This window comes from Zea mays, chromosome 1, assembly GCF_902167145.1.
Source record: "Zea mays cultivar B73 chromosome 1, Zm-B73-REFERENCE-NAM-5.0, whole genome shotgun sequence".
NCBI lineage: Eukaryota > Viridiplantae > Streptophyta > Magnoliopsida > Poales > Poaceae > Zea > Zea mays.
Genome location: NC_050096.1, coordinates 34,540,749 through 34,556,577, shown reverse-complemented (window position 1 = coordinate 34,556,577; position 15,829 = coordinate 34,540,749). Strand labels below are relative to the sequence as shown.

Genomic DNA, 15,829 nt, shown 5'->3' with positions numbered 1-15,829 from the left:
TTCTTACTTTGCTTATAGAATAGAACCGAGTCTCTTATGTTCGTAACATACATTAAGTGTTACTCACTCAATTGGCATCTACAAGTGGTGCTTACGAGATAGGAATCATTAGTGGATACGAGCCATACCAATTGCTTGTCAGCCTTCATCCTAGAGATGGCAATGGGTAAAAACCCGCTGGGTATTACTTGCCCAAATCCATACCCACGAAGAAGAAAAAACGTCCGCTAAAAAAGCTCATACCCATGATGGGTATAAAATTTTGCCCAAACACATGGCCATGCGGGTTTCGGTTACCCCAACAGGTTTCCCATACCCACTAATATCAACATAAAAAATAACTCATCATGTAAATGGCAGTCAATTCATTAATAAGCCAGGATAAAAGGAACAAGTGATAACTAATTTTAGCTTAAACTTTGTTACATGAAGTTTATTTCAATTAGAACATATTCAATTAATAATATTATGAGACTTATTTATAAGGAATGTTGATTTTAAGGTGGGTTTTAAAAACCCATGGGTTTGCGGGTATGGGTAGTGGAGGAACAAATGCATGCCCACGTACCCGTTGGGTTTCCATTTGAACCCATTAACAAATCCATGGGTAGAGAAATTGGCCTAAACCCATACCTAATAGAGCAAAAACCCACCGGGTTTCGGGTAGCGGGTACCCATTGCCATCTCTACTTCATCCCCGACCACTGTTAGGCGACCCAGCCACGGGACTCGGCAATGTCTTATTTTTATCTCTCCCTTACACTTTGAAAGCCTTGAAGTCTTTGAAAACCAACCCGCCATCCAAACAAGGACACATGGAGCGACCATCCAATACATTAGTGCTACCATAAGGGTGGAATGGGTTGTTCTTGGCCAATTAATTAGGAAGGCTAGTGTGAGACAATCCTTTCCCGAAAGAGGCAATCAGGGAGACATTGCTACAGAGATAGTGTTGGTTGTAATTCCTGCGATGGGGTTACAGATTGTGAAAAAAAGCTTATGCTTCCTTCGTCCTGAAATCGTAGCGGGTTTTCTCATGCTAGTGGAACTTTGTAAAGGCCTCGCAGTGGATCCCTAACCATTCACCTTGAAAGTGTATAAGGGCCTTGCAAACCCTGGCTAAACGGGAAACACATATTGTCGGTTAAGATTCATAACCTCTGCAGAGTGTAAAACCGGTATATTAGTCGTGCTCACGGTCATGAGCGGATCAGTCCCTCACATAAGTAAATTATGGAATTAAACTTAACTTGTCATGCATTGCATTGTGGGATTTATTCTTTATTTTTATCTATTATTTAATTGGGATGGTATTTAATTATACTTAGTAATTGCTAATAAAATTTTGACCAACTTAATTAAAACTAGGTGAGTGCCCGTGCGTTGCAACGGAAACATATATCACAATAACTTATAACTCATTTGTACATAAGTTATCATCATAAATGTTCTTCTTGCAACGCAAAGTCACTCATCTAGTCACAAATGAAGTAACACACACAATAACATGTAGGTTCTGGTAGCTTTTTGAGCCTAAGCTCATATTACTCGGCAAACTTCAAGCTTACCACCAAAACCAGTAAATAAATATCAGTTTATTGCTCATTATTAGAACTGTTGTGAGATGTTGTATGCTAGTAATAAAGATTCACTACAGTACATGACTAAAAACCCATAGAAACAATCTATATGTGATTGCATAATTCGTAGGTGTAGAACACCACCTAACCTGCTTCATGCTCAAACACTTATCAATTACAATACTATAGGACAATATGATGTTGCAAAGATGGGGCAAAACCATGTTTCACAAAGTTGTTATTATAATTATCGACACAAGGCCTCATTGATGATCATCCTTGTCATAGTGGCCATTTGGATCACCACCATCACCAATGACCTTGAGCTGCCCAAAATCAACAAAATAATATTTTAGTCATGTGCTAATCAACAACAGCTGAACATCTTTTATAACAATCTGTCAAGGCAATGGTTTCTGTTACCACAAAGTATTGTGAGTAAACTGGGCACTCATGCGGTTTATCCTTTTGCAACCAAAACCAGACAACATCGTGTTCATCCTCCGCAATAAAGCGTGATGGAAAATAAGCACAATTATTACATACCATGGTTAGCGTAGATGTAACTCCTTCGCCACCTGATCAGCCAACTGTTCTCTTGTTATTGTAGGATTCAATCATAGTCGGTTCCTCTTGCAGGCAACATCGTGTTCATCCTCTGCAATAAAGCGTGATGGAAAAATAAGCACAATTATTACATACCGTGGTTAGCGTAGATGTAACTCCTTCGCCACCAGATCAACCAACTGTTCTCTTGTTATTGTAGGATTCAATCATAGTCGGTTCCTCCTGCAGGCAACACATTCAGAATTAACAAATGTACAATCTTGCAGCACAAAGAATCTGGTATGCAAAATCAAAATATTATACTTGTTTTCTTAAGGTGGAACTTTATATTGTTCAGAACAATTTAGATCTTGAAGCATAGAAAGTCTGGAATGCCATATCTCTAATTTCTAGCAAACATGAATGGTACAAACTTGCATCGTTCCTTAATAAGCAAAAAGCATATGGAATGTCACACCAGCTCAATCAACGGAAGCCAAACCAGACTAAAAAATGATATATTAACTGCATACATATTGAGGACAGGCTGTGCAATTTACCTGACTATTACAGTGTGATTTAAGTCCAATTATATCACCATTAGCTCTGAAAATTTCTGCTGCATTCCGGTCATCCCTGTACCTGAAGAAGTATTCATTCTGCAATCCAAAACAAATGCGAAGGAACTTGTTCAGCTTTTAGATAACTAATCAACAAATTTTAAACACTATAGATCACATGCTTACCTACAAGAAATTTGACTGTATAAGTGATGACACTACTTTTTTGTTGGCAGGTGAAAACACCCCTGCCTCCAGGAAGCAGGAGCAGCATATCACATAGAAAATGCTTGTCATACTTCTCCTTGACGTAGGTGACAGCCTTGTACAGTCCCCAAGGCATGATGTAAATCCAGTCTGAGTTTTCCTGCAACGACAACTTAGTTGGTTCAGAAACGAATACGACTATAGGATTACTACCTAGTATATCTAACTCAAACACAAATGATCAATACCCTTGGTCCAATCTGCACACTATTGCGTTTATCTACAGCGTCAATACCCCAAGGCATGAATTGTATGTTTCCTCTTGCAATAAAACAGGTAGATAAATTGTATGTTTACTCCTGGCTGTGTTGTGCTGGGAAGCACTCTGATGACCAGCTACCATAGAGAAAGAGAGCCAGAGGTAGGGTCGACACACCAGAGTTTTTAAGTGCTGCAGATCCGCTATGGCCTATGGATAAGCCCAATCGTAGCAGGAGGGAAGCAACAACCATGGTGCTAATAGTAGAAAATTGACAGCAGTGCAGAGCGTCATGTGGAAGGGATAAAACCAAATCTGATAGCACTGTGTCAGTTCTCCCAATGGCTCTGAAAATTATGTAGTGCCATTGTGTCGGTTCTTTTTTATTTGCAAGCTCTGTTCAGAAATCTAGCTAAATTAGAAGACTCCATATAGCATCATGAAAAAAGGGGACCAGTCCATCTTGTACGATGATATGAGAAGAACAATGAATTGTATGTTTCCTCTTGATCCTGTAAGGGACAGTAGTATGTTTCCTCTTGATACAATGAATTGTATGTCTCCTCTTGCAATAAAAGAAAGGTCAATAAAAGCAGCACTTGAGCCAAATATAAGTATATTACCAGCACTTTAATTATGTACACCTCATTGACGACCCAGGGGAAGAACCTGAGGTGCGACAGGAGGGGCTTCTCGTGGCTATAGGGGTGGTTGAAGGTGAGGTACCTCAAGTACTCCCGCAGGCCGATGGAGCAGAGGAACAGGGTGCAGCTCTCCTCGCCGGCGTGGTTGTCGTCGTTGCTCCACATGAGGCGCTTCATCCGGACCTGGTGGAAGACCTTCCGGACGCTGAGCTCGCCGAAGTGCAGGTACGGGGACAGCAGCGACGTGCTGGCGCTGTCGGCCTTCTTGCGGTTCACGGAGTGGTCCATCAGCGGGCCGTTGAGGAAGGCCGTCAGCGCCTTGTCGGCGTTCTGCCACCCTGGTGACCACGCCCGCGCGAGCAGCGCGTTGCTGCCCCTCTCGGACTCGTCCTCAAAGACCAGCTCGTCCCACGGGCACCTGGACAGGTCACCTGTGAAGCGATCGAAGCATTTTCCATGTCAGTGACTGGATCCGATCTGCAAGGACCGGATCCCCGCCTACAGTATGACGGTTAGAGCTCTGTCGGTTGTGCATTTGGATACCTGAATTGATCCTCTTGGGCGGCAGCAGTGGTGCGGCGGGGTCCGGCATGCACAGGCACCTGTTCCAGAACATGGTGAAGGGGCGGCAGCAGCGGTGCGAACATGGTGAAGGGGCGACGGTCTTCGTCGAGGACCTCCCACGGCTCGTACAACAGATCGACGTTGAAGGACTGCACGTCGATCGAAGCGAGTAGTGTCGGCCGCCAGCTGCTCCTAGACGGGATTGACGAAGGCGCGTCGAGCGGGGGCTAGGGGTAGGGATCGCGCGGGGTGGGGCGCGGTGGCGGATGGGGGCGCGGTGGCGGGGGTCAAGGGCGCGCGCGTGAAGGACCGAGAGCCAGGGCGCAGCGAACGCGGACGATGATGCCGACCGAGAGTTGGGGCGCAGCGGAGGGCCGGAGGCGATCTCCTTCCACAGCGGAGGCGGATTCCTCGATTTGGGGCGCGGATTCCTCGATTTGGCGGGTCTGCGCGATCTCAGGGCAGGGTGTGCAAGGGAAGGGGAGCCAATCTCGCGTCGCGCAGCCATGGAGGGAGCCGGCGCTGCGGAGGGAGCGGGACGCGGCTGAGGGAGCCGGCGCTGCGGAGAGAGCCGGCGCTGCGGAGAGAGCGAGGCAGAACAAGAAACTGTGCACGCCTACACTGCTCGCTTAAGTAGTAGTAGAGATAAACGCTCACCCTTAACCATTTTCCTTGTTAAGCCTTACACCACATGAGCCCCAACTGTAAGTGAGCTCATATACACCTTTTCCCACACTTGTTGAGCGATGACCGTATGGGATATCACCCTTGCTATAATCACACTAGGTCAAGAACAGGTACCTGTTGCCACCCGAAACCCACTGGTGGGAGACGACAGGCAACACGAGGAGCCGGGAGGCCTCTGGAGTGGCTGGTGGGCCCAGTCCCTCGATCAACAGCGTGGATACTAGCGTGCGAGGCCTGGCTTCGAGGTTTGCCTAGCGTGCCACCGGACCTATACCCGATTAGGAGGGTGTCAACATGCTCTGAGTTGGTTTCTTGCGCAAATAGTCACATGCAAACGTAAGTCCGAGCCATGTTCAGTTCCCCAGGTCATATCGGCCATAAGAAGCCAATTGTTCCCTCGGATCCGACTAGGCCCACGTGCCAAGGACATGTAGAGCCGATGGCATCCAAGATTCAACCCCGCTAGCTACGAGCGAACCCAAGCCACTACGGTTGAAGCTTTCACCACGTAATCGGAGCATCATGTGTGTGATTGGGCCTAACAAAAACGATGGATGACAGGACGCCAACCGAATCAGAGGCCTAAGAACCAGTAAGAGCCAATTCCCAGAGCAATCCCTGCTTAATCTGACACATGATATCTGATACATTGCTAGAACATTCGTTCCGTGTATAAGGCCAAATTACGTAGATGTTAACCATATCCTAGTTGAACAAGGACTAACCATGAAGGAACAGGTTCACTGGGCGGAACGAGGCAAGGCGCCGCCCTTGCGCCTGAGAACGTGCATGAGGGCCACCAGGCATTCACATTCAGCAAACAACGTATGTGATAAAACTGCTGATAAAACTCCATAAACGCCTATGGTAACTAGTGCTTCTCGCCATAAAATGCTTCAGTACGAGAAAGACACAAAGATGAATGAATAAGGACAACACGACCCTGATCGCAAGATGCGACCAGGGTGTCATGGCACTTACCCGTAGAAAACCCTGAGAACAGGGGCGGCGGGGCGCCAAAGCTGGTGGTCGTAAACGTGTGAAGATTTACGATTACACCAATGAGTGACTTAAGGTACATATTTATAGCCCACGGACTTGCTGACCCTAGTGTGTTCAAGATTAACTCTATCTTCCTATTTTTAAGATAGTTCAACTTACTCTACTAGATACATGACCACCTTGGCCTAGAAAATTCCCACGCAGGGGCCAAAGTTCTACCTTTTCCTGAATCACTCCTTGCAGCCCACTCTATGTCCCATTTCTAGCCAGATTAAATTCCAGTGATAACACATGCCCCTGGTTTCGGCAATTGTAATTTTGAAACCATCATTCTTTTTCCATTGCCCCGTTTTTTCATTTTTTGTCTTTGGGGATGTGTCATGCCTCTTTAATGGGACATGACATATTGACATCTCTGTTCATATCCCTAGAAACTGGCCCAGTATCGTCTCCTCCTCTGCCTCGACCTCCACTTAATGAACAAAATCTCCTATAGCCGGCCACAGAGACTGACATGTGGGTCTGGTACGTGCCATGGCCCACGCGCAGTAGTGATACACCTAGTAGTCGATTGTAGTGGGATCAGTCTCTTGCTTTGCCCCGCTTTGGCACGAGTTCTCCGTCTCTCTTCTCCACCTAGTCGTGTTCAGCAACACACCTCCTCTCTCTTACAACTGATGGCCTCCTCCTCCTCCTCCTCTTCTTCCTTCCCCCACTTTGAGCATGACTCTGATAGGGAGCTGACGCCGTAGTGGGACCCGGTGGCTGCCTATGAGGCTATCGCTCCTCTGCACTAGGATGTAGAGGAGTGGGACTTTTTTTTGAAGGATCAGGAGGGGGGGAACCCCTACTGCGTATTTTATTAGGAAGCGAAAAATAAAGGTTAGGCCCTGGACCTTTTACAATTAATAAAAAGAAGAGTAAAAGAAAGAGAAAAGGAAGAAAAAGGAAGAAAAAAGAAGAGCTATTTCTATATTTGCCACAAATTTAGCCAGTTCAGGATTGAGGTGTCGAATTCTCCCCGAGCTCTATGAATGATTAGTCGCAATTCTCTACTAAATTCCTGAGTACAGCGGAGCACGGAGGGATCTCTGTTTGAAAACAGCCACTCGTTTCGGCTTTTCCAGATGCTCCAAGTCATCAGCATAGTGATCTCCATAGAGAAGGGGACGTTGAGCTGGTGTTTGAGGTTCACAGATGCCTCTTCAGGGTTGGGAATTCTGGGAGGGGTAATGCCAATTGAGTTCCAGCAGGCTTTCGCGAAGTTGCATCTGAGGAAGAGGTGATAAAGTGTCTCCTCTCTTTGCCAAATGCAGTTTTCGCAGGAATAGGAATCTAGCTCCATGTTTCTCCTTCTCAGCATATTTCTGGTGTTTAGCCTGTTCTTAAGCCACAGCCAATAGAAGACTCTATGTTTAGGTTGACACTTGCTTTTCCAAACTAGTTTGTAGATAGGATGAGTCTGCATCTGGCCCATGAAATATCTGTAAGCTTTTTGGGACGAGAATTTGTCCGATCCCCAAATGTACTTCCAGCGGTCATGAACATTATTAAGAATGATTTGCTCCCAAGACCCCTTGAGTACCAGAAATTGATCAAACGCTTGATCAGAGACAGGTAAATGAAAAAGATCATGAAACTGCTCTTGATCCTTGACCTCTTTGATAGTCATTTTTGAGTTCTTGGCAAAGGAGAAGAGCTCTGGGAAAATATGCCTCGGGATGCCCTGACTCCACTGATCATCCCAGAATGAAATTGATCTGCCATTGCCAATGACGGGGGTAGCCAGTCCTTTGAAGTTTGGCGGAAGTTTTACAATGTTCTTCCACCAGAAAGATCCAACGCTTCTATTGCCAGGAAGACCTCGAGTAAGATAGTAATTGTGCCAGATCAGATGTACCCAAGGTAAGTCGCTGTGGTTGAAGAATTTATGCAAAAATTTAATTAGGAGAGCCTCGTTCTGCGTTTCTAAACGAAGAACACCCAAGCCACCATTCACTTTCCTTTGAGTGACCGAATTCCAAGCAATCAAAGGTGGCCTCTTGGAGTTGATGTCATTTCCTCTCCACAGGCAGTGCTTTTTGAAAGTACCAATTTCCTTAATGATGGTTTTAGAAATCTTGAGCGTGCACATGAAGAACATTGGTAAGGCTGAGAAGACCGAATTAACCAGGCGCCCAGCCTGTGACAAGGAGTGGGACTTTTTGGTGGAGTCCGAGGACGAGGCCTCCCTCAATAATGGTGAGGACCTCGAGCTCCTCCTCGGTGTGGATTGGGAGGAGAGCGACGACGATCTCTTCTCTTGGGACAGAGCCGATAAGTCCTCGGAGGGCTAGGAAGGCGACATGTCCTTGGCGGAGGAGCCACTCTTTGTTAGGTTCTCCAACGACAACGACGATGATGGGAACACCGGCAAGGGGTCTGGCGACCCGGCAGGAGCGACGACGATGGCGACGAGGCTGACGCGTCCCCTCCATCCAAATGTCACAAGGTTGAGTAACTTGTTGGAGTAGTTAGTTAGCATTTTGGTGGTGCCTAGCCCAGCTGACGGATCGGCTCGTGGAAGAACTTGGCCTCTTATGTTAAGAACTACTACTTATTATATGATTAATGCTGTTTGTGATGTTGTATGTCTTGATCCTCCAAGAGCATATGGCAACGCATCGACTTCTCTCATCTTCGTTGTCGATAGGTTTAGAATATCCTTTTAGGGTAACTGAAGCAGACTTGAATCCTCAACCCGAATTTCTGCTCAAAATTGATCCCGTGGCGCTTTCCTGAACCTGAGCAGAGACTTGGCGTATCCGCCCCATAACTTTGATTGTGCCCCTAAATTCCTTTCGAAGCGCAAATTTGAATCATGTGGAGAAGCAAACCCTAAGCCCGATCCTGTTTCAAGTTCATAGCTTCTCGGTGTTTAATGGCGAAACCTTTGATTGCTGATGCGGCTCTCTTTGGTCTGAAGGTGAAGTTCAACTTCTCCCCTTTCCGCTTCACTTCTGCTGCTAGAGTAATTTCTCTGATGTTTGAATTATTAGCTAACATGCTGCTACTATTCTCTTTATTCATTTCTTCAGGTGTCAGATATTCTCCTGCCTCATTGTTCTCTTCCAGATTTGCTTTGTCTTGGCCCCCGCTCTTATGAAAAACTAGTGTATCTGATTTCCTGTGAGGCAAAATGCATTCCATTTGTCCGCTAAAACCTCGATTTGAATTCCTGGGCCGGCTGCTTGGGAGCTTGGTCTAATCCCCTTAAGGGCTAGGTAGTCTGGTATAGCAGAGTGGTCCAGATTTATCGGCCTCAATGGCAAACTATAGGCATAGCCGATGTGCTTTCCTTGTCACTGTATCCTCTTGAGATGGATGAAAACCTCCTTAAATTAATTGGTTATTTTTTGGTCTGGCGCCTTCAACTGCTTCTTTTTCGGCCATGGGCCTTTGACTCCTGCCCTCATGGATGTGGTGATGATCACCGGTCTAGATATCGAGTCTGCCAGCCCTTCTGCTTTTAGTATGTCTAAGGTCCCCTTCAAACTTTCATCCAAAATAGACAGTACTAGCTGGGGAGCTTACATGTCTCAGCATGCCAAAACAAAAGGTCCTATGACTGAGAAGGAGCATACAACTTTCTTGAATCTCTGTCTTGAGCATTTCATGTTTTGTGGCCCTTCTCTTGCTCCAACCAAGAATTATATCTCTTTGGCTCATCGCTTAGCCGGAGGCAATCCTATCGGCCCTAGAAAGCTCTTCCTGGGAGAAGTTTATCGATTCCTCCATCTGTTAACTTCCAACTTGCTTAGTGGTAAGAAACTCAGGATATTGGTTTATCCAACAGTGGGCTCATCTGTACTGTCAACGATGCATTCCCACATTCCCAGTCCTAGCTGCAAGTCATTCCATATGAGTCTGATAGACAGATCCGATGTACCGGTTATGGTCAAGCCTTATACAGTCTCCCTGACAGCAGGTTGAACCCTAGAGATGCATCTAGTTGGTTCAAAATCTTTTTAAGGGCCTGAAAAGCCCTCTTTTCTTCCCTTGTGTTGATTCTGTAGAGTTTGAGAGTTCAACTTCCCTCAGCCTAGACAACTTTGCTGATGACAGTGATACTGGACACTTGTATTCTCTCATGATCCGCCCTGGCTTCCTCTCGGTTGGCATGAGTACGTCTAATAGGATCATTAAGTCTAGTTATGAGTCCTACCAACCAATTGTAGGGGCTCAACAATTTAGTCTTGGATAGGTCCCTCCTCATTTTCATCGTCATCTATTGATAGAATGTAGAGCTGACTTTTCTGACTCCATTACCGCCCACCAATACTATTCCTTGTTTGACGACCTGAAGATTCCCATTCCTACTGACCTATCATTCACCTTTTCAACTGACAGATTCAGTTCATGGTGGGAAATGTGGAAGTCGCATGCTTTTCGAAGGGCTTTAGGGTCGTTGTTGCAGTAAATCAATGTTTATGGCGAGGCCCTTGATGGGGAGGCATTGTTCTTGACGACCTTCATAAGATCCTCCATCTTCATTTTCTGTTGATTCTGCTTGTTCCTTTTTAAATCAATAGGAAGGAGAAGAGCCTCTAAACTATAATGGATTTCCCTCTCAACTCTCTGAGACCACTCCCATGGTATTTTCCCGTAAGAATGTGCCACCCATGAAGAAGCTCATAATACAACACCAACCTGATTCTCCAAAACCGGCTCCTAAGAGAGGACGAACTTTAGAAACTATTGCCCCTCGGGTCCAAACCAAGGTGAGGAAAGTGGTTGCCAAGAAGGTTCTCAAAGAGGCACGATCATCGTCCCCTAACCAAGAAGCCCTGAATGCACATCAAGTATGCACCCTTTCTGTATCCCATATTCGATGCTCGCACATTCCTGGTAACTGCAGTTCACATGCTTCCCAGACCATCATCCTTGAAGCATCCAGTGGGGAGGAACATGCATTCCAATGGCACTCTCCCCTAGAAGCTATTGATATCTTAGCTGAGATCATCGACACCCTAATCGTCCTTCAGGACTTGCATGAATCGGTTGTCCCCGAGCCGACCGTTAATCCAATCCCAAAAAAGGTACATCATGTTCCTCAAGTCATATGTGTCTCCCCCCTTTTCTGACATTAACTAATGTCTTCCTTATAAGGGGTACAACCTTTTTAGACCTGCTATCATTTGACCCTGCCTCGGCGGGCTCGACCATCGTGGAAACCACTAATCAATCATCCGGGCTGACTGACATCTTTGTTCAGCTCCAGTGCATCATGGACTTGCTCTCAGCCCCCATTGGCACATTAGTTTAGGATTCTAAAGAAGTAAAGTACATTCTTGATGAGATCAAGCCTCAACTCCCTGAAACTCTCCAAGTTAAGCTTTGGTCGGCTGGACATCTCCCTTTATTATAGGAAATGGTAGAAGCGGCACGCCGAAGGATTGATGTAGTCGTTCCCAAGTTCCTCTGAAGGCCGACATTTCTCGAAGGTGCAGACTGCTTAATGAAAAGAAGACAACTTTTGATGTCATGGCTTGCACTTCTGCCAGTACTAACTAAGAGCACCTAGAGGGGGGTGAATAGGTGATCCTGTAAAAATCAAACACTAAATAGCCACAACTCGATTATCAAGGTGTTAGTGTAGTCAAGTGGCTAAAAAACGTTCTCGTGCGAACAAAGCAATCACAATAAGCAGCACATGAGACACGTGATTTTTATCCCGTGGTTTGGCCAAGTAACACTTGCCTACTTCCACGTTGTGGCGTTCCAATGGATGAGGGTTGCACTCAACCCCTTTCAAGCGATCCAATGATCAACTTGAATACCACGACTTTCTTCCTTAGTCTTTCTCCCGTTTGTGAGGAATCTCCACAACTTAGAGCCTCTCGCCCTTACAATGATGATCACAAAAGAAGCACAGAAGTAAGGGAGGGGAGAGCAACACACACAAGACTCAAATCCACAGCACAACCACGCACATAAGTCACAACTTGAGCTCGAAGTACAACACACGAAGTTCGCAACTCAAATGGAGCTCAAATCGCTAACACAGCGAATCAAATTTGTGGGAGCGGAGTCTGGATGCTTTTGAATACTCAAAGAATGCTTGGGTGACTCCTCCATGCGCCTAGGAGTCCCTTTTATAGCCCCAAGGCAGCTAGGAGTCGTTGAAGACTAACAAGGAAGGCTATCCTTGCCTTCTGTCAAGTGGCGCACCGAACAGTCCGGTGCACCACCGGACAAGTCCTGTAGATGGTCCGATGCGCGATTGCCTTCCAAATCGGGCACAGATGACCGTTGCAGCTCCGGGCCCGTTGGCACACCGGACACTGTCCGATGCACACCGGACACTGTCCGGTGCACACCGGACAGTCTGGTGCCCCCTGCCGACCGTTGGAGCTGCCACACGTCGTGCAAAGATTGCGTAGCCGACCGTTGACGAAGGCGACCGTTGGCTCACCGGACAGTTCGGTGCACCACCGGACAGTCCGGTAAATTATAGCCACGTCGCCCCTTTGCTTTTCCCGAGGGCGACGAGTTCGCTGTGGACGACTCACCAGACAATCCGGTGCACCACCGGACGGTCCGGTGAATTATAGTCGTACACCGCCGTCGAGTCCCGAGAGCGGCCTTTTCACGCGGACCAGCCTGGCGCACCGGACACTGTCCGGTGCACCACTGGACAGTCCGGTGTGCCAAGCCGAGCTGGAGTTGGCTGCACAGAGTTAAGTCTTTTTCCAATTCTTTTCTCCCTGTTTCTAGCACTTAAACAAAATATGTTAGTACTTAAAACAATGTACTAAGTCTAGAAACGTACATTTTTTCTTTGATTTTCACTTGTCACTTTATTTTGCACATTAGAACTCAACTAAATGTGTTGGACACTTAATCACCAAAACATTATAGAAATTGCCCAAGGGCACATTTCCCTTTCAATCTCCCCTATTTTGGTGATTTATGCCAACACATCAAAAAGCAATCAAAATAAGTGCAACATCAATGCAAATGAGGACCAAGTCATTTTTGCACAAGATTTGACATATTTGGATCATTCTTTGCCACCACTTGGTTTGTTTTTGCAAATCAAATTCATTTTCCTATCTCTAAGTCAAACACACTTGTTTGGGCACATAAAGAGTTATTCCAAGAGTAAAATTGATCAAGTGCCAAAAACTCCCCCTTTTTCCCATAATCAAAATTCCCCCCCCCCCCACAAGAGACCAAATTGTGCAATAAGAGTATTTTGGACAAATCAAAAGTTCTAACTCTATTGTTTTCAAAATTCACAAGTGGTAGTTGATCCATTTGCTTTGGCCTTAATTTCTCCCCCTTTGCCATTAAGCACCAAAACGGGATCATTCTTGGCCCTTTAACCCCATTGCCTCACCAAAAAGGGAACGTATCTGGTGCAAACCAACCCCTCCGTGCAACCGTGCAAACTTTTAATCTGAACCACATGATGTTGATCCAAGGGGGTGTGCGGGGGGAGTGGGAGGGGGGATTTGAAAAAATTTGATTAGCAGTGGGTGGTTAAGTGTAAAATTATCCACGCCCCTGTGTCCCTTGGATCAACATCATGTGACCCAGATTAGAAGTTTGCACGATTGCATGGAGGGGTTGGTTTGCACCAGATACGTTCCCCACCAAAAATGTCAATTAAGAGCAAAAAGGCAAATAGAGCGTAAGAATGAACTTGGAATTAATTACACCAATACCAGAGTGCAGTGGAAGTCTTTGCAACGTCCAAGTCCATTTTCCCTTTCAATGCACCTTTAAGACTACATCAAGAGTATTCAAACACACAGGTTAGTCTCAAAGGGTCAAGTTGTAGCACATCTCCCCCTCCTTTGTTGAGGTCTTCATGCCCGTCGGTTCCCATCGGTGTCTTCGCGGGCTTGGCGTCCTTCATCCCAAACCTCTGGAGAAGATCTTGAGTGTACTTCGTTTGGGAGAGGAAGGTGCTGTCCTTGAGTTGCTTCACTTGGAACCCAAGGAAGTAGGTCAACTCGCCCATCATCGACATCTCGAACTTTTGTGTCATTACCCTGCTAAACTCCTCACAAGACTTTTGATTAGTAGAACCAAATATTATGTCATCGACATAAATTTGGCACACAAAAAGATCACCATCACAAGTCTTAGTGAAAAGAGTGGGATCGGCTTTCCCAACCTTAAAAGCATTAGCAATTAATAAATCCCTAAGGCATTCATACCATGCTCTTGGGGCTTACTTAAGTCCATAGAGCGCCTTAGAGAGCTTAAACACATGGTCGGGGTACCTGTCATCCTCAAAGCCAGGGGGTGTTCCACGTATACCTCCTCCTTGATTGGCCCATTGAGGAAAGCGCTCTTCACATCCATTTGAAATAACCTGAAAGAGTGGTGAGTGGCATAGGCTAATAATATTCGAATAGACTCTAGCCTAGCCACAGGAGCAAAAGTCTCCTCGAAATCCAAACCTGCGACTTGGGCATAACCTTTTGCCACAAGTCGAGCCTTGTTTCTTGTCATCACCCCGTGCTCGTCTTGCTTGTTGCGGAACACCCACTTGGTTCCCACAACATTTTGCTTTGGACGTGGCACCAGGCTCCAAACTTCATTCCTCTTGAAGTTGTTGAGCTCTTCCTGCATGGCCAACACCCAATCCGGATCTTGCAAGGCCTCTTCTACCCTGAAAGGCTCAATAGAAGAGACAAACGAGTAATGCTCACAGAAGTTAGCTAATCTTGAGTGAGTAGTTACTCCCTTGCTTATGTCACCCAGAATCTGGTCAACAGGGTGATGTCGTTGGATCGTTGCTCGGACTTGAGTTGGAGGGACCCGTGGTGCTTCTTCCTCCATCATTTGTTCTTCATGTGCTCCCCCCTTGATCTGTTCCCTCTTCTTGAGGTACCTATTCACCGTCTTGAGTTGGAGGATGCACCATTGTGGAGAAAGATGGCTGATCTTGCTCTTGTTGTTCCTGTGGTCGCACATCACCTATCGCCATCGTGCGCATTGAGGTTGTCGGAACATCATCTTCATCTATGTCATCAAGATCAACTTGCTCTCTTGGAGAGCCATTAGTCTCATCAAATACAACGTCGCTAGAGACTTCAACCAAACCCGATGATTTGTTGAAGACTCTATACGCCTTTGTATTTGAGTCATACCCTAGTAAAAACCCTTCTACTGCCTTGGGAGAAAATTTTGAATGTCTACCTTTCTTCACTAGAATGTAACATTTGCTTCCAAATACACGAAAGTAAGAAACGTTGGGTTTGTTACCGGTAAGGAGTTCATACGAGATCTTCTTGAGAAGGCAATGTAGGTAGAGCCGGTTTATGGCGTGGCAAGCTGTGTTCACAGCTTTCGACCAAAACCGCTCGGGCGTCTTAAATTCTCCAAGCATCATTCTCGCCATGTCAATAAGCGTCTTGTTCTTCCTCTCTACCACACCGCTTTGCTGTGGTGTGTAGGGAGCGGAGAACTCGTGCTTGACGCCTTCTTCCTCAAGATACTCCTCAACTTGCAGATTCTTGAACTCGGACCTGTTGTTGCTTCTTATCTTTTTCACCTTGAGCTCAAATTCGTTTTGAGCCCTCCTTAGAAAGTGCTTTAGGGTCCCTTGGGTTTCTGATTTGTCCTGCAAAAAGAACACCCAAGTGAAGCGGGAAAAATCATCAATAATTACAAGACCATACTTACTTCCCCCGATGCTAAGGTAGGCAACGGGTCCGAAGAGGTCCATGTGAAGAAGCTCCAGTGGTCTTGATGTTGTCATCACATTCTTGCTGTGATGAGTGC

At 46.1% G+C, this 15,829-nt stretch overlaps 1 protein-coding gene and 1 long non-coding RNA gene across 2 annotated transcripts; both read right to left on the bottom strand.

Moving 5' to 3' along the window:
- Positions 1–1,737: 1,737 nt before the first annotated feature.
- LOC109943605 (uncharacterized) lies at positions 1,738–2,202 on the bottom strand. Its single transcript, XR_002266645.1, has 2 exons — positions 2,127–2,202; positions 1,738–1,906 (listed from the first exon to the last, which is right to left on the bottom strand). It is a non-coding gene; the product is annotated as an uncharacterized lncRNA (long non-coding RNA).
- A 116-nt stretch (positions 2,203–2,318) lies between these two features.
- On the bottom strand, positions 2,319–4,923 carry LOC118473055 (uncharacterized). The gene is made up of 5 exons (XM_035961352.1): positions 4,340–4,923; positions 3,776–4,227; positions 2,877–3,053; positions 2,687–2,785; positions 2,319–2,369 (listed from the first exon to the last, which is right to left on the bottom strand). The coding sequence occupies exons 1-5, from the start codon at positions 4,866–4,868 to the stop codon at positions 2,319–2,321; spliced, it is 1,308 nt and encodes a 435-aa protein (XP_035817245.1). The 5' UTR covers positions 4,869–4,923.
- Positions 4,924–15,829: the final 10,906 nt, after the last annotated feature.